This window comes from Leptopilina boulardi, unplaced genomic scaffold, assembly GCF_019393585.1.
Source record: "Leptopilina boulardi isolate dan_hultmark-lab unplaced genomic scaffold, ZJU_Lbou_2.1 LbouV2_13, whole genome shotgun sequence".
Classification (NCBI taxonomy): Eukaryota; Metazoa; Arthropoda; class Insecta; order Hymenoptera; family Figitidae; genus Leptopilina; species Leptopilina boulardi.
The window spans coordinates 36,758-57,136 of NW_026137674.1; the positions used below are offsets into that span (position 1 = coordinate 36,758).

The 20,379-nt window shown below is 27.7% G+C and overlaps 1 protein-coding gene across 1 annotated transcript; it reads right to left on the reverse strand.

Annotated features, from left to right (window-relative positions):
* Positions 1-12,324: 12,324 nt before the first annotated feature.
* Positions 12,325-17,855, reverse strand: LOC127291224 (uncharacterized). Its single transcript, XM_051320204.1, has 3 exons — positions 17,754-17,855; positions 17,097-17,277; positions 12,325-13,851 (listed from the first exon to the last, which is right to left on the reverse strand). The coding sequence occupies exons 2-3, from the start codon at positions 17,221-17,223 to the stop codon at positions 12,335-12,337; spliced, it is 1,644 nt and encodes a 547-aa protein (XP_051176161.1). The 5' UTR covers positions 17,224-17,277; positions 17,754-17,855; the 3' UTR covers positions 12,325-12,334.
* Between the last annotated feature and the right edge of the window lie 2,524 nt (positions 17,856-20,379).

The following is a 20,379-nucleotide window of genomic DNA, read 5'->3' on the forward strand; positions in this document are numbered from 1 at the left end:
ACACATGTATACTCACACATATGAATACATGTATATATATATATATATATGACATTGATATAAAATAATCCTTTATTATCCTTTATTATATTAAAATCCTTTATTATATTAAAACAAAGTCCGACCAACCGACCGACCGACCGACCGACACCATTCAGGACAATTTTTTTATTTTTAAATAAAACCAACTATTACTTATGCTTATGTTATATATTATTATTAACAATTTCACATTTACTTACACATATACACAAAGTAGATACACATGTATACTTACACATATGAATACATGTATATATATATATATATATATATATACATATGACATTGATATAAAATAATCCTTTATTATCCTTTATTATATTAAAATCCTTTATTATATTAAAACAAAGTCCGACCAACCGACCGACACCATTCAGGAAAATTTTTTTATTTTTAAATAAAACCAACTATTACTTATGCTTATGTTATATATTATTATTAACAATTTCACATTTACTTACACATATACACAAAGTAGATACACATGTATACTTACACATATGAATATATATATATATATATATATATATATATACATATATGGAAATTAACAGTAGGGCCACGTTTCCTTTGCCGCTAACCCCCATTATTTTCCACTTTAATGCTTAAATTTTTAAAGACTTGCAAGTATTAAAATTATTAAAATTTTATCTACATTTTGAAGTTATGTTCGTTTATTGGTTAGGGTATTATTTGAAGTTATGTTTATTGCACATAGCTTCAAACGCAACGATCTCTGACCTCTAGTACAGCACATGATATTGTGTAAATATCCAAATGACATCCCGTTCAGATCCCGAAATATCTGGTATATCTCAGGGATACCCTATGGATATTACACGAAATATTTCAAAGGAGGGAACTTTTGATATTAGAGGTTAAATTAACCTAACCTCAAAAATTCATCAAAACCACAAATGTCAATGTATTTTAGTTTGTGATAAACAGTTGCAATTTTGAACAACATAACAAACAGTGCTTAATTTAAATTCTTTAACTTTGAAATAAATTTTATATTGTTGAAGAAAGAATTGTTATGTGTTCTCAATGCTACTGAAAAACGAGAGGCTTGTGAATATTTTATTAAAAAAAACACATTAGTGCATTTAGTAAATTTTCATATCAATGTAAGATATAATATTGATGTCACATAAACATAACCTGTATAAAAACACAAAATAAAGTTTTTATTTCATTTGCTATATTATTTAGAGGTTAGGTTGAAAATAATGACTAGAAAAAATTTATTTTCTTCTCGTCATTATTATTATTACTATTTATTATTAATGTTATTATTTTATTATCATTGTTATTGTTGTTATTATTATTTTATTATTATTCTCAACTTAAAACAAAATTTTTACATTCCTCCATTAATAATAACGGCACAATAGTTATGTCTTTTATTTATTTTTACGTATCTCTTAATTTACGTAAAATTGCATATAAAATGAATAAAAAACAATTTAGCGCTAATAATCTCGAGTAATAAATGTCATAGCATATCATATGACTAATCTATCTATTTATAACTAATTATAAATTATTTTCAATATGTTTTTTTAAATATCCCAAATATATCTCACAGGTGTCCACTAGGGACATCTTAAGGATATCTTAGTAGATGGAACTTTTGATATCCCAGGGAGATCTAATAATATATCCTGTGGACATCTGTCCCAGGCAGAAAAGTCGGTGGTGTGCCGATGCTTACGACCGGCTCGACACCGACCCGGTGGTAAAGTCTGACAATAACCGGTACCGGCACTGTGGTACCGGGCCGGTTCCTAAAAGACAACCGGCCCGGCACGGGCCCGGTACCACTACTTGATACCGCTTTTACATCGGCGACGAAGTTTTACCGGCATTAAAATTAGTGCCGGGCCGGCACCGGCCCGGTTCCGCTATTCGGTACCGTTTCTACACCGGAAACGGAGTTATGCCGGCATCAAAATTAGTACCGGCCCGGCACCGGCCCGGTACCACTACTTGATACCGCTTTTACATCGGCGACGAAGTTTTACTGGCATTAAAATTAGTGCCGGCCCGGCACCGGCCCGGTTCCGCCATTCGGTACCGTTTCTACACCGGAAACGGAGTTATGCCGGCATCAAAATTAGTACCGGCCCGGCACCGGCCCGGTACCACTACTTGATACCGCTTTTACATCGGCGACGAAGTTTTACCGGCATTAAAATTAGTGCCGGCACGGCACCGGCCCGGTTCCGCCATTCGGTACCGTTTCTACACCGGAAACGGAGTTATGCCGGCATCAAAATTAGTACCGGCCCGGCACCGGCCCGGTACCACTACTTGATACCGCTTTTACACCGGCGACGGAGTTTTACCGGCATTAAAATTAGTGCCGGCCCGGCACCGGCCCGGTTCCGCCATTCGGTACCGTTTCTACACCGGAAACGGAGTTATGCCGGCATCAAAATTAGTACCGGCCCGGCACCGGCCCGGTACCATGCCAGCGGTTTCTCTTTAGCCTTAGTCTTAACGTATAATGACATTAACAAATGTTATTATAATTATTAACTTTGACATTACATTATTCAAACTGTCTTTTAGAAAAGGTTTTTTCTATTAATTTGGAACATTTTGTAATTGGTCCTGGTGTCACACTTCATACATAAACTTTCCATTTACTTTTGATAAGCAGGTTTAGGTTAGCGGATGCGGCGTCGACTTTGCAGCCCGAGGGTCCTGAGTTCAATTCCTCACATCTTCAGATTTTTCGTTAATAATTAATAATAATTCATATGTTTCAGCATTCTATTTAGGGTTTACAATTAAATTAATTAATAAATAATATTGTTTAACGTTTAATATATGAAAAAATTCGTTGTTAATAAAATATTCTAATCTGACACCGTGCCAGCATAACGCCGGCAGAAAAGTAACAAAATAATTTTTTTTTTACTAACCGACATCGGGGCGGATATTTCCCGGGTTATCATTGTTGACTGGACCGGCTCCAGGCCGGCAGAAATACCGGCACCGGGCCGGTGTCTAAATTTCACTGGCCCGGTACGTCGCCGGTGGTGTGCCGGCAATAAACCGGCACGAAAACACTGTAAACAAGAACCGGCCCGGTATCAGGACGGTGGTTTACCGGCACCGGGGCGGATATTTCCCGGGTTATCATTGTTGACTGGACCGGCTCCGGTCCGGCAGAATTGCCGGTACCGGGCCGGTGTCTACATTTTCACTGGCCCGGTATCTTGCCGGTGTTGTGCCGGCAATAAACCGGTACGAAAACACTGAAAACAAGAACCGGCCCGGTACCGGGCCGATAGTTTACCGGCAAGGTGCCGGACCGGTGGTTTACCGGCACCGGGGCGGATATTTCCCGGGTTATCATTGTTGACTGGACCGGTTCCGAGCCGGCGGTAATGCCGATCACACGCCGGCACCGGCAAGTCCGCCCTTGGTACCGGCCCGGTACCAAGCCGGTCGTCGATTTCTGCCTGGGGTGGGATATCATGATTATTTCAATATATCCCAGAGGTATCTATTTTCTGTACGTGCTATGTCTTTGAATTTTGAGGTTATGTTTGATCAATGACCTTGAATATTGGAGACATAGAACTTTGAATTTTGAGGTTATGTTCGTTTTAGTACTAATATAGGTAGATATCAATTTGTCGCTGGGTTTGTGGTTAAAATCAGAACTAAAATACCAATATAGGTATATACTTTTATATTTATATAGGTATATTTATATGATGCATTTCATATATAAGACGGGGTCATGTCTCGGATTTTTTTCAAAATTTGGTTTATGTAGAGCTCGTTGGATGCGGATTTTGATAAGCATTGGAATGGTGTTTTTAAAATTATTCTACTTTTATTTGTTCGTAAAATATTTAATTTTTTATTAACTTTTATCAGTTAATTAATTAATTTTTTGAAAACAATAATGCCATCTAAAAAATTTAACCATCGATTTATTATGACTTAAACAATACCTATTCATGATTTTTTCGCCCTTCAAAAAGAGGAAGAACATGTTTAAAAGTTATAAACAAATTTAATATTTTAAACAAATTGTTTAAAAATTAATAAATTTAAAAAAAATAATTTTTGTTTAAAAATTTTTTTTTGCTCCACTAACTTAAAAATAAAACCAGAACTGATCTACTACCCTTTGATTTTTATTAAATCGAAAAAACACCCTTAACCGTATAAATTCAAACTTAGAAGATTAAACAAATAAATAACAGATTTTTTTATTTAACAGATTACACCTACCTATTTTGGCTCCACTAACTCAAAAACAAAACCAGAACTGATTAAGTATCCTCCGAATTTTTTTTAAATCGAAAAAACCACCCTTAATCAGACAAATTCAAACTTAGCAGTATTACAAAAGTAGCAATCTTTTTAGTATGATGGTTTCTTCCATATCATAAGTACAGAAAATTTTAATTGTACTTGCTTTCGATTTTTCTTCCAACGAAATAGCTAAGTTTGAATTTGTTCGGTTAAGGGTGGTTTTTTTCGTTATAAAAAAAATTTGACGGTGCTGGACCAGTTCTGATTTTGTTTTTGAGTTAGTGGAGCAAAAATAAGGTAATTTGTAAGGTTCTCTTTATTAAAATAATATGTTATTTAATTTTTTATCTCCTAAGTTTGAATTTGTCCGATTAAGGGTGGTTTTTTCGATTTAATAAAAATTCGGAGGGTGCTGGATCAGTTCTGGCTTTGTTTTTGAGTTGGTGGAGCCAAAATACGTAGGTGTAATGTTCTGTTTAATAAAAAAATTTGTTATTTATTTTTTTTATCTTCTAAGTTTGAATTTGTCCGGTTAAGGGTGGTTTTTCGATTTAATAACAATCAAAGGGTGATGGAGCAATTCTGGCATCATATTCGTTTTCAGCGGGCCAAAATATTATAGAAATGGTATGTCTAGTTCAAGTAACAGACAACTTTTTTTTGTGTGCCTGTGTAGTTTATTTGAATTTCTCTGTTCTGTGTCCATATAATTTTAACAGATCAGCTTGACGAAAGTGCATGCAAAAAATATCAACAAATCACTCCCTTCCTTCCGCGATCCATTTAAGAATGAGTTTATATTTAAAGGAATTTAAAGAATTCAGTAAGATTTGTTAAATTCTTTTTAATGTCTCCAAGAATTGAACTTAACCTTGGAAATCAATTATTTCATTTACAATTTCTTCTTTCTGTCTGTAATCGGTTAGTAACTTGCGTAAACTTATTTTGGTTTGATACAAGGTCAAACTATTATAGGGATGAAAACAGTATTGGATTTAGAAAAGCAGTAGAATATTTAACGTGTTTTTAATGCTACTTTAAGAGAAAATGTTAGTTTACTTCATTTCCGTTGACTGATTGTGAATCTGAATCCATTAAATCCATTCTCTCAATTATAGTCTGCAATATAATTTGTACAAAGTTATTATAAAAATTAAATTTAAATAAAACTTAGGGTAATCAAGGTTTGTACAAAAGGGATTCGCTAAGAAATCACCATTATACTGAAAAATGTGATATTTGTTGGACGGAGGAATAAGCTCTAAATTAAATTTGTTAAAATTTCTATTAAATAGGATTTTTTTTATAGAATGTTCTTTTAGCAGAATTTTCATTTCCTCGAATTTATATTTAACAGAATATTATAAAAAAAAATTTTTCGCTTATTACTTTATTTGAATACCCGGATCAAATAACTCGACCGACGCTCGGACGTACGCTCTAATGGTAGTCGGGTAGCAGTGAGCCGCCCACAGGCTGTCACTGCTACTTGACTGGTAATAGAGCGTTCGTCCGAGCGTCGGTCGAGTTATTTGATCCGGGTATTCATTTAAAAGAACGTAATTTTTTTCATAACATTAGAGGCCATTAAAGCTTCAAGAAATAACAAACAATAGTTATTTATGATACAAATGCGTAAAGTGAGTGATTATACGAGTGTAACATTTGCAGCACGAGGCGAAGCCAAATGATGCAAATCACACGAGTATAATCAGATTTTCGCTCGTGTATCATACCTACAACATTTTTTTCAACACCCACCTCTAATGTTAAGTATCTATTATGAAGAATTACAACTCTCTATTGGAATAATTTCGATTGTATAGAATTAAATAAATCAATCGAAGATCAGGAAAAATATCATTATGCAGTAGTGTATAAATTTAAAAGTAAAGTTCTTTCTTTAATTTTGTGGTTTTGTATGGTCTAAAACATTCCTTATATTATGTGAGAAAAATTTCGGTGCGTAAAGTAAATTTCAGTGCGTAAAGTGAATCACTTTAGACACCGTTTTAAAAAGAGCTTCTTTACACACACTTTTCGGTGTGTAAAATTTAACTTTAGAGGTTAGTGTTGCAAAGAAAATTAAAAAGGGAAACAGGTAATTGGATTTAAGGGGGATGCTTAAAGGGTTTAATTACAAAAAATTGGTCAAGTGCAAGTTACACTCGCTTACCTATTATATAAATTATTATGCATATTTAAAAAAATATTTATTATTATTATTTAAATTTTTTTAGTACGTAATCTAATTTTAATTTTTAAATGTGTAAGTCCAAAACTATAAAGATTAAGAGGACACATACTCTTTTTTCCAGAATTTTGACTTTTTCTAATTACATAATATTTAAATTAATTTAATTGCGATTTACTATAATTTTCCTTTAATTTGCTTGTGAATAAATATATATAAATATATATATATATATATATATATATATATATATACCTATATTACAAAAAGATATCGCCGCCAACGCCGCTGTTTCAAGACTCTGAATATAGCCGCAAGTCAAGAGAAGTTAATTAAAGGAAAAGAGTTAATTAGGAACGGAATAAGTTTTCATATGTTTTCAAAGATTTATTTTAGCCAAAGTTATCTTTTGACTTCTGATACTAATTTTGAGGATATTTCTCTCTCAACTCCTTCAAAAACTTTAATTTTAGGGGTTATGTTCGTATTAATCTATGATTCTGTCGTTCGACCTTGAGAATTGATGTTATCTTAATTTTTAACCTATGTTTTTAATATAGATAGTACAATCTCTAAAATTTTCGAGACAAATTCTGAACGGTGCGTGAATTGCATGGTAGGCGAGTACAGCGAATTCCAGCGTAGTGTCGAAATTCCCCCTCCCCCCTCCCTAAATTTAGAGGTTAAGATCGTTTAAAGACTCTGAATATAGCCGCAAGTCCCCCCTCTCTCCCACCCGTACCCCTCCCACTGCCAAAAATAACTTAATTTTTTAGGTTATGTTCGTTTCAAGACCTTTAATATAGCCGCAAGTGGAGGTGGATTGCCCGCCAAAAATGACCTGAATTTAAAGGTTATGTTCGTTTCAAGATTCTGAATATATTCGCAAGCCCTCCCCCTTCTTTACGTTGAAGGGGAGGTCGACATTAACTAATTAATAAATATAAATATTAACCGGGCATTGTCGACATTGCCCAATAATCGACAATGACCGGAACATATATAGAGTACAAAGTTTGAGATGGTTGGCCAAAAAATTGTTAAAGTTAAAATAAAAAGGAATTTTGAGTTCTTGTAGCGAAACAACACTGAGAAAAAAAATTTAGTGTTTGCAACAAAATTGTTTGGTTAGGCAATTTTGGTTCTTGTAACCGAATTTTTTGGTTGTCTCAAACAAATAGTTTGGTTGCTTAAATACCAACAAAACTTTTTTGTTGGCCCAACCAAATTTTCGTTGCTCTGACTAAACATTTTTGTCAGTGAATATTTAAGTCAATTTTAAAGTGATTGGCTATATTTTTCGTGAAATTCACTGCGTGAACAGAACCCTAAAATTGACTTTTTTTTGTTTAAATCGATACATTACAACTTGTGTAATGGTGTCTGCTACTTTCAAAAACATATTCGTTTCGAATCAAAACGTGTTTAAATATTTAACTCCAAAATGTACAAATTTTTGAAAAAGTTTGACACTATATTTTAGAACTTAAACTTAATGGAAAAAATTTTACAATAAACATTTCTTATGTGCCAAAGACCGCTTTTTCGAATGGTGCATATAACAATTTTGTAAATTTTTAAATAAATTAATTACACTTGTTTTTTTTAAATAAAAACGTGAATGTTAGAGGTTTCATAAATACACTGAGCTTCATTTAATTGTATAACTTTTTATTTTTTTTAAATTTTGATGTGATAAATACTATTGGATTACATGAGTAAGATGATTTGAAACACTAGAGTTCATGAAAAAAATCGATTTTTTGGTCCGTGTAAAGTGTACAACCTTAATAAAAATTTTTCATCAAATGAATATTCTGTTAACAAAAATTCGAGTACATAGAAATTATTCAAAATAAAAATTATGTCAAATATAAATTTTATCAACCTTTTGATAGTGGATTATTATTGGAAGACCATAATTAGACTATAATGCTTCTTCAATGAGTTTTTAATGATTTTTTAAGTTTTGTATAGTGATATAAAATTTTGTTTTAGACTATTTTAGTTGTAGAATGAACAAACTAGATTTTGTTGAAATTTGGTATGCTGCTAATTAGTGATTTAAAAGAAATGTATGATTTTTTTAGATGGATAAGTTGATTATAACAAAAGTTACAATCATTTTTTTTAATTTTACACGCTGTTTTATATGAGTCTTATAGGAGTTTTTTAGTCTTATAGAACTATAACTATAACTTTAATTAATGCACATTATTTTAAAGGGAAAACTCGTGTAACTCCCTGAAGAGGAAATCATTTAGATTTCGAAACGTTGGAGTAAACTTTTATTAAACAACAATGGTTCGAATGTTATCATTTTATTCATACGAAACCTTTCAATTAATATACTTCTCGGACATGAAACATTTTTTATAAAAATTTTTTTTTGTAGTTTGTTTATTAAAAAAATTGATTTTTTTAAACGGTTCCAAATTTTCAAAAAAAAATTTTTTTAATTTTTTGTTCGTCATGCAAAGCGTATTTGTGTATTTTAACGATAAAAATTTTAGTTTTTGCTTTTGTTTGAGGTTTGAGACCTGTAGCACGGGGCAAAACCAAATATCTAACTTCAAACCCTTGTAACGCCGCCATTTTGTAATAATTTTAATTTAAAAAATTATTATACATTGCTTATATTGTACAATTTAAGGTATGCTTTACTTCAATTCAATAAACATTATCACTTTTTTGTAAAAACGTTCTTTTACACGAGTTTTCCCCCTTAAAAAATATTTTTTGAAATAATTAAATAAAAATTCAAAGTAAATAAAAATTCTGACAAATAAAAATTCTTTCAAATAAGAATTCATTCTATAATATTATTTCACTCTGATAAAAATACTTTTTAAAGAACATTATACTTAAGGGGAGTGCCGCATAAATTTTAACCTTTCGAAATTAAGGCTATTTGAGGTTGTCAATTTTTTTCTAACAATATTGAGTATTTAAAACTGTAATATACTTTGGGAAATTGAAAAACAACTAATTCATTAACATTTTTTTTTTAAATAAAACTCTAAATTTTCAAAAACTTAAAATTTAAACTTCTTTTGCTATTTGTATTATTTTCCATTGGTGATTTTTTTAATAAATTTTTTTCATAATTCTAAAAATTTTTTTAAAAAAATTGTTACATCTAAACAAAAATAATTATTTTATTAAAAAATAAAAAATTAATTATTATGTTTGGTTTAAATTTTATCAAGTATTCCTTAAAAATTCACCTTTTTCCACAATTTTTATAATTTTTTAACGGTTATTTTTTTGTAGGTTTTTCTCAATATTCTAAACAACCAATCGTATGGATTTTTAAAAATTTTAATATTTTAAAAAAATAAAATTTCTAAAATTGTAAGAAAAAAATTTTATTTTGATAATTCCCAATAACTTGAAATCTCAAATAATGCCAGAAAAAAATTGACAGCCCTTAATAGCATTAGTTTCTATGAGTCAATAAATACTTCTCAGGGCAACTGATTCAATATATCTTTTTTATATGATTATATGACAACTGTTGCTTTATCTGACAATTTTCTATACTGGATTGCAAATGAGAGCACATGATTTTTTATATAATTGCATCCCGGTAAAAAGACTTAAATAGAAAGGTATTAAAAAATTTTTCATCATCAATAGTAGGAAGAAAATTTTGAATACTTCTGAATTCCTTTTTTGTCTGCAAGATTTGAATACTTCTGTTAACAAAAATACGTCTGTAAAACGAATCCTTTTCAATACTCAGAGTTTACAATATTAGAGTGAATACTTTTTAATCGTTTGAAATGGAATATATTTGTGATCTATTTAATCCCTTTTAATTCCTTTTAAATCAAGTATACTGTTTCGAAAATTGAATACTTTTTAATGACAAAATGAGATAAATTTTAGAAATTAATTTTATTCTTTTTAATTCTTATTAACTTTTATTAAATTCAATACTTTTTAATGACTTTTATATAATTCTAATATATAATATTATATATAAGAAATATTAAATTAATTGTAAATAAAATTTTTTATTAAGATTGGAAATTTTAATTATTGATAAAATTTAATTTATTTTAATTATTATTAATTATTAATAAGTATTGATAATTAAATAATTAATTATTTATATATAATGTATATTAATTTAAATAAATAAAAATTAATTTAATAATAATAATAATAATAATAATAATTAAATAAATTAAATTAAAAATATAATTAGAATATTTAAAAATTAAATAACAATAAACATTGATTAAATAATAAAAGTTTTATTTTGATTTTTAAATTTCTATTTAATCTTAATTTATGTATATTTAAACAATATTACATGCAAGAAATTGGTTATAAAAAAATAATCAATATAAATATTAATTTATAATAGCTTAATAAGTAAACTAACAATTGTTTTAAAAATAATCATAATTTTAACGGACTACGAGCCTGTTTTCACCGTGAGGTATAAACTACGGTATAAATTTATTCCTCGCGGAGAATAAACGAAAAAAATAATTTGCGTATGCGCAAATCACCTGAAAAATATAAACCAATTATAAATCATAAAAAAATGATATATTGTTTTTCAGGTGATCTGTTCATAGGCAAATTATTTTTTTCTTTTATTCTCCGCGAGGAATAAATTTATACCGCGGTTTATACCTTACGGCGAAAACAGGCTCTATTTAACTAAATAAACAAATAAATCTATTTTATTATAAAAAAGGCCATAAAATAAACATAAATTTTTAGTTAATTACATTTATTTAATGTTTTCGTAATATATAAATATGGTAAATATTAGGTTAATTAAAATAATACCTTACAAATCAGAAAATAAAAATTTCCAAAAACTTATACAATTTTACAAAAATAACAAAGTTTTTTTGTTATAAATTCGTTTCTTTTATAAAAATATTTACAAATTACATTTCACTGAGCTTCGATGGTATTGCAAATTTTCGCAATTAATTGTCGGTCTTTTAAGTTAATCACAACCGCTTTAGATTTTATATACGAGGTGGATACTGGCGCAATTTTAACGTTTCTTTTTATGACCAACATATGTGACACTTGCTTGCTTCCAACGAGAAATTGTTCAACGATTAACTTGTTAACATGAAAAGAACATGTTCCATCTGGCAACAAATAAATTCCAGTGATTTGAGCGAAGTCTCCATTTTTTAGTTCAACAACTGTGTCATTGAATTTTCTTGAACGACTGTAAATGGTACTGCTAAAAATGCAGTTATTAAAGAAACATCTTTCGAAGTGTTTTTCGGTGACAGATTCAAAAATATTCGTCGGATCTGGACCATAAAATGTTACATCATTTACTTTTACGGCATTTTTACTGACAATTTTGGACGAAAAAATAGTTTTACAATAATTACTCGCTTTCTCGAAGATATCGTTATTCGGCAGTCGAAGACGATATTTCAAAAGATTCAATGACTTTACAGACATTTGTTGTTCTACGCTTTTCGGGCCACTGATAGTCTGCTTTAAGAAATAAATATTGTGTTCAAATGGGAACGCAGAAGTTGCCCATGGAGGACCGGATTTTTTAATGGAACTAACGAAATGCAACAAAACGTGAATTTTGAACGTCATACTTTCAACACCGTACAGATTTTCGTAAAGAGCAACAAAAGTCATTAGATCTTGCTCGCATTTGTCTAATTTGTCATAGGAAATTTCGGTTTCCAGCAAAACAAACATACTGTTAACAAACAGAATATAGTGCTCTAACAACTCAATTTTTTTTAGATACAAGGAACAAATTGGTACTGAAAAATATAGCAGCCATGATCTCCAATGCGTCGCCTTTCAAATGCTTTTTGAGAATATTTTTTCAGTACTTCTGTGTAAATCTCGCGGTGGTTTTTGAAGAAGAAGTAACTTATCTATTTCTCTGCGCTGTTCAGCTGTTAATTCCTTAATCCATTTTTTCCAAATTTGTTCTGTTACTCCAAGAACCGCATTGTGCATATAGTCGAGGGAGAAACTCCAAACCATGTCTATATTTGCAAGATCAATAAAAGCTGACTCGCCCTTAACTCCTTGAAAAAAAGAGCCTTGTTCTTTAGCACAAGCGATGTCTTTCATGTGAGAAGTATGACTTCTCAGTTCCGGTTCTTCAGATACGAAAGGATACCTCAACCCAATTTTAAAAATAAATACTCCTCGTTGGCAGCAGAAACTGCAACCGAAATATCCATTAAATTGTAATCTGTTTTGAAGAATAGGGCGAGCGACCGAGTCTGCGACTGCACCGGATGGTGTAAAATGTATTTCAATTTCGCTGTCGAGATGTGCAATTTTGACTTTCATCCCTTTTGAATGTAAATGATTAGCCTGTTCGATAAATGCGTTTATAAACAAATTCATTAGATTTGGTTTGGGTTCATTTTTAACAATCATAAGACCTACCAGTAAAACAAATTTAAATCGCAGATGAACGGGTAAATTATTTAGAATGATTTGAAGGGGCCAAAAACCTCGTTTAGAAATGTGAAATAAAGGTGCACCATCTGTACTTATTAAATAAGTGATTGTTGCCGCATATTTTTCAATGGCACTTTTATGCAAAATGCTGTCATCAATATCGCGCATGAAGTTCTTATTACCTTTGCTTGAATTACAATCTGTGTTTTTTGGAATAAAATATTTCGCAGTCTCTTCATTTTCTAAAAACATTTGCAGCTGATATTCTAAATCTATCCCTACGAAATAGTTAGGATTGCTAAGTGTTAATGTATATTCCATTTTGCAAGTTTCACATAAAACTTTTTTTCCTTTTATGCCCTTTTTACATGATTTGTACAAAACCTTGTCAGTACATTTTTGACAATAGAAATGATAAATAATTTTTTCAGATGGTGGGTCAAATATTTTAGACAGTGAATAATTGGAAATGTTAAAATTTGAAAATTCTGGACCTGCAAAAATTTTTATCATTTCTATTAGCATTTGTCGAGCTTCTTGCGAATCGCCAAACCTTAAGTTATACGCTACAACCATTTCAACCACTTCTTTTACAGTTATTCCAGATTGTTTAAACATAATTTTGTCACCATCCTCAATGAAAGTCGTTTTACAATCAGAAGGTTTCTGGTCAGGAAGTTGTTGTTCTTCATGTTGTGAATTTCTTTCAGGAAAATCAATGTCATCATCATCATCATCATTATCGTCAGAAGAGCTGCAAAAGACTTCCTCAATACTCAAATTGTCGTTCTCAAGAAAGTTGTTTTCGCACAACATCAAGCCATCCGAATTAAGATTACTAGGTTCAGGTTTTTCAACTAACTCTTTATGTTCATGACTAGGTCCAACAGCACTTTTTCCTAAATTGAAAAAGAGCTGGATGAATTTTATATAAAAATACTAATGAGTTAAAACGCGTCAACCGTGATGAAATTTTTTTTCATTTTTGGAAAAGTAAAAACATTTGTGAAAATCAGTAGTCCACAACAAAACAAAGAAACACTTTTAACCGTTTTTTTAAATTTTAATTGTTTATAACTTTTTTTGGACTAACAAACTTTGACACTATTTTTAGAAAAAATTAATAACTCAAAATGAATTTGCTTTAAATTAATGGGGATTTTTTTGGTAGCCAATAAATATCCTATCTTTTAAATAAACTAATTTGTGAAAAAAAATTGTAAATCTTATACATTTTTAATAACAATTTTATAAACAATGTGTAATATTTATACTTTTCAGAGCAAGGATTATAATAAAATTTATATAAACAAATACAAATTTTTTTTGCAGAATTATAAAGTTGACAGTGCAATGTACATCTCATATAAATTTTATTATAATCCTTGCTCTAGAAAGTATAAATAACACACATTGTTTTTAAAATTGTTATTAAAAATGTATAAGATTTGCAAATTTTTTCCCAAATAAGTTTATTTAAAAGAAAGGATATTCATTGGCTACCAAAAAAATCCCCATTAATTTATAGCAAATTCATTTTGACTTGTTCATTTTTTTTTAAATAATGTCAAAGTTTGTTAGTCCAAAAAAAAGTTATAAACAATTAAATTTTTTAAAAAAGGTTAAAAGTGTTTCTTTGTTTTGTTGTGGACTACTGATTTTCACAAATGTTTTTACTTTTCCAAAAATGAAAAAAATTTCATCACGGTTGACTCGTTTTGACTCTAATACGAATTTTCAGCTTTTCAAAACTGAAAATTTCAAATTATTGCTTTATTCAAATAAGTTATAGGTGTATTAACATTTACTTTCAAATATGTGACCGAGTCTGAGAAAAGGGACCTATCTACCAGAAATTTTTTTTTTCTTATGACGGTTTCTTATAATTTGAGGTCTTAAAAATACAATTACCAACTGTTAAAAAAAAATTTCCAATTGTTTGAACAAATTAAAAATTTTTTTTTTTTATTTTTCTTTAAATACAAGTAATTTTAAGACCAAAATTACTCGTATTTTTGCTTAAAATGGACAATTGAAAAGTTATAAATTTTGCAAAATTGAAAATTATAATGGTTTTCGTTCCTAAATTTTTGATAAATTTATTTCTGGATCATCAATTTTAAACGAATAAACGTTTATAATAAATACTAAAACCATTAACGAAAAGTGTGACCTGAATCCTCGGAGATACTTGTAATCAGGTATACTTGTAGGTATACTTGTAATCGGCGACCTGATTGTACAAGTGTCAAAGGAAATTTCCCCAAACCTTTAATTAATTATTATCATTAATAATAATAATAATAATAATAATAATAATAATAATCTTATTTAGTTCAAAAAATACATTAACTCTTCAGGTTCATATAAGATGTAAAATGTTTCAAGAAATCAAATTTATTTTAATACAAAACTTTAAGTGCGTTTATCTCGAAAAGTTAATTTTGTAAGTAGGTCCCTCTTTTCAGACGCTGTCACATATTTAAAAAATACATTATGAGAATGTAGTAAATAAAACTATTAATAGATATTTAAACAAGTCCTGAAACGTATAATTCAAATATTAATAGATTAAAAATAAATATTAAAAAGCGATTTTAAGAACTCAATATAAGTTATGTAGAAAAACAAAAAAATTTATATTTTATGTATCGAAAATAAATAAACTTAATTGCTATATAATTAAATTAAATTATATTTTCTAACTTTAAGGAGAGTGGCCAGTAAAATTTTAACTCATCTAAATATTTTTTTAAGGGTGATCAATTTTTTAATTGAATTTTTAAATCAAATTCAAAATTTCAGGAAAATAAAAATTTGAACTACTCTCATAATAGTTATTAATTTTCATTGTCGATTCTTCTATACGCTTGTTTCACGATTCTCAATAAATTAACATGGATTTTTAAAAATTTTAAATAAAAAAAATTTCTTTTGAAAATTTAAAAAGGAATGTAAATTACTTCAAACTTACTTTTACATTATTTTTTATAGTGTAATATGACTTCATATAATAAATGAATTTGAAAAAATTCAAAAACCATTAAAAATATCAAATATAAATGAATTGAATTTTACCCGTAATACTATAAAATTTTAAGTTCTTTCATATTTTTTATTTTTTTCTCTGACGAATTTTTTCCAGGCTTTTTTATGATCATGAACAATCAGTCGTGTGGATTTAGAAAATTTTAATTTTGTTAAAAAAGAAAATTTCGAAAAAGGTAAAAAAAATTTTTTTTTGCTTTAGTATAAAATAAATTTAAAATATCAATAATGCCAAAAAAAATTCACGCGAATAAACAACGAAAATATCGGAAAGTTGAATTTTTACTGGTCGCTCTCCTTAACCCTCCATCCGTCGCATAAAATTTTGTAAATCGATCCGTCGTAGGTGATGAAACTTCTCACTTTTATAATTTAGTTAAATTTTATTATGAATTGAAAATTATTTTTAATAATTGTTTGTTGCGTTTATAAACTATCAATTAAATGTTAATTCAGTTTTTATTATTGCTTATTATTAAAAATAAAAAATTAATGTCGCACAGAATCGATTATAAGCGGTTGGTTGCACGGTGAGAAGTTTTCTTACTTTGCGTCAAAAATTCACATTTTATATTCTTAAATTCAACAATATAAAAGTAAGAAAATTTAAAAACATGAAAACAGTTGTAATATTTAAAAAAAGATATTGATATTATGGAATTTTTATTTTATGTATTTTAAGAGACATTAATAAAAAAAGGAACTGTGTGAGGAAACTTCTCACCATGCGATGGGTGGAAGGTTAAGGAAGACATTAAAAGTAAAGTTTTTTTATTATAAGTAATACTGAATAATTTCTTTTTTCTAACAGAAATTGTTTTGAATTTGTTTTTACGCAAGGAATATTGTTTTTGTCACAATTATTTAAAATTAAAATAACCCAAATTGAAATTTACACAAAGAATTCTTTGTGAAAAATTTTTTTTGAATTTTCAATATGTTAAAAATATTAAATAATATTTTTTAAAATATTTAAGCATTTCTAATTATGATAGCGATATTAGAGAAAAATATCTTATATATGTAATTAATGTGTTAATAATAAAATAAATAAAATCATTAAAACAAAAATTTTGAATAAAATATTCATACACACCTTCGAGTGTTGTTTTAAATGCATTTTTCCATCTGTTAAAAGTTTTATCAGAAATCTGTTCTGGCTGAAAATTTGGATCCATCGTTAACTTATAACGTTTTGCTTTCAAATCTGCATTATCATCCATTTTTGGTTCATTTAAATATTATAGCTTTCAAAAATTTTATTGTCAATCTAAATCCTTAAAATAAATTAAAATGTTTAACCTTAATAGTTAGCGTTACAAGTCTATAAAAATAAAATTAAATAATTATTTTATTCTTGTTTTTCTATAAATTTTTATAAAACTCATAAAAATCAACTATACAATTTTAACAAACTATAATTTTTTTACTAGAATATATTAAAATTACACTATTATATCATTACAATAAATTTAACCATAATATCAATTCACATAATAATTTACGTCGGAAATTTATTTATTATTTCTTGGTTGTGTTAATCGTTTGTTTGAATCTTTTGATTTAAAAAAAATAAATATTTTTAATAATTCAATAAATGCAAATTTACGGACAAAATTTAAATTACCAAAACGTATTTTTAAATAAATTAGAAGAAATAATTGTTTCATAAAAAACATGTGACATTTTACATAACCTCAAAACTGAAAGTTACTGACAAAAATTAATATTTTTTCAAAAAATATATAATTACCAGTTTTTTCAAGTCGATATTATAATTTAACAGTCCCAATTGAACACACAGATTTCTAAAGATGCAAAAAACACAAAAGGATTCCACACACGTGTTTCATAATAATCCAGCGAGAATGATCTGGAAAACGGAAAGTTCAAGTTCAAGGATGAAATCGCGTAAGAATGTAATTTTTCTGTTTCATTTGTATTTTTATTGGCTTGTTGGTGGACAACTAAAAAAATGGACCAATAAAAATCCACGTTACTTGGGAAAACGATTAAAAAAAAAAGAAAAGAAAATGGCCGTGTTCAATGTGATTTCAGTGAGAGTTGGAATTTTTGATTTTCTCGACTTCTACGTCGACTGGCTATGTGGGTATAATCGGGTGCAAATTTTCAAAGTGCAAATAAAAGAAAATCTAATTTAATTTTTTTCTCCATGGTTATTAAACATCGATGTTGTGATTTTAAGCATGTAAGGATAGCGACGAATCGCGTGAGTTTCTTTACAAAATGTGAGGTTAATTTTTTTCCAACGGTTTTTACGAAACACAAGTGGGTACATAAATGAACTATTATTTCAATTATGGAAAAGTTTGCGTATGTGAAATTACTGCATGCCACAGGCAAAGCAGAACAAGACAATTTTATATCACCCCTGGAAAAAATTCACCATTTTAATGAAAACACGTACAACCCTTTTCAATTATACAAAATTGATAAAGACAATAGAGATATTGTGCAAGGAACTGTCGCTTTCATTGCAAGTAAGTTACATTTTGTTTAATTTGTAGCTAAATAAGATAAAAAAATTCTTTTATGGATTATAACACAATTTCAAATCGATAAATTTTTAAAATTACTTTTTGGAAATTTTGTTAAACATTTTTTAATAATTTATGAAGTAATTTAAAAAAAACTTATAAGAAATTAAAAAATTCATCTTTTGAATTATGTTTTCGTATAATAACATCCGCACTTTTAAATACATATATATTTATTAACTTTCGAGGCGTAGAAATTTAGTGGTGCGGTAAGTACATTATTTTTTATAAACAGTATTTTAAAAAATGTCTTATTAAAATTCTGTAATTAAAAAATATTATATCTTTAAAAATTCTTATTTTTAATTCATTAATATTTGGATAGTTTTTATGAAATGTTATTTATCATCATAGGAATGATATTTTTTATGTTTTAAAATTCCCGACTATTTTTCAGTTTTATTTGATCAATTTTTTTAATTAGCTGTCAAATTCTTTTCAAAAATTTGAATTGTTAAAAAAAACTATTTCTTATTCAACAGTTTTCTAAATGAATTTAAAAATAATGTTATCTTAATCCAATTTTCAAAAAAAGAAATAATTCTTCTTCTTGCCGTCATTGATTTAGTTTTATATGAATAAAATCAGACTTTTATCTGTACATTGTTCACAACTCAACATTTCACACATTTTTTTTGTTTAAAATTTTTTTAATGTCCCATTTCAAATTTATAATTCCTAATTTCACTGTTTTAATAATAAAAGTTTAGTTTGAAATACAAAAAACACCCCGATATTAAAATTTGAGTTCAATCGATAACAATTACTTAAATTTTCATTTTCTAACTTCCAAATTTTCTAATTTGACATTTTAAAATATGATTTTATTTTTTTATTTTGGTGATAAAATCTCAATCACAATCAAAGTTTAGAACAGTTGATTCAAATTATTGTCTATCGTTTTTTTAACAAAAAAAATTACTGGATTTGATCAAGCAAACAATAATAATAATAATAACAACAATAATAATAATAATAATAATAATAATAATAATAATAATAAATAATAAATAATAAATAATAAATAACAAATAATAATAAATATAATATAATAATACAATATAATATATTATTATAATATTTTTAATATATATATATATATATATATATATTAATATATGTTTTAAAAAATTAATATTTCTTTAAGATGCAGAGGACATGAACGATATTCTAAATAAGAAAGGAAGGCATCGAGCAGTAAATAAAAAGTACCTTCTCGATCCACATGACACTACGGATACGGAAACTGAAGGGAATTTTAAAAGGAAAACACAGACGGTACGCTTGCCATTTTTTATTTTGTATTGTAAGGATTAATAATTTTTGCAATAATAAATTTTAAAAAAATTTTGTTGTTTATGAATCACATTTATAATAGGTTCAATTAAAAATTAATAGTATCTTCGTTATTATATTTAATAAATTGCAAATATTTATATAAAGTTTAAAAAATAAAATTTGCTAATTCATTATCTTACCTATAAGTCTATATTATAATCGTGAAGTCAGCCATTTGGTTTTGAAAATAACTTTAAAAACTTTATTAAAAATACATTTTTTCGTTCATAAATTTATGAAATTACTTTTGAGAAGTTTTGTTTTACACTTTTTTAATAATATATGAAGTATTTTAAAAACAAATAACAAAATAATTTCATTTTTTTTAAATTACACAAATTAAATTGTCATTTTAGAAATATATTTATATTTATAAATTATAAAAATAAATTATAAAGTATGATTAAAAAATGTAGTTTCTAATCTTATCTAATTTATTTTATTGATGTAACTTTTATTGTTTGTTTTTAAATGTTATTGTAT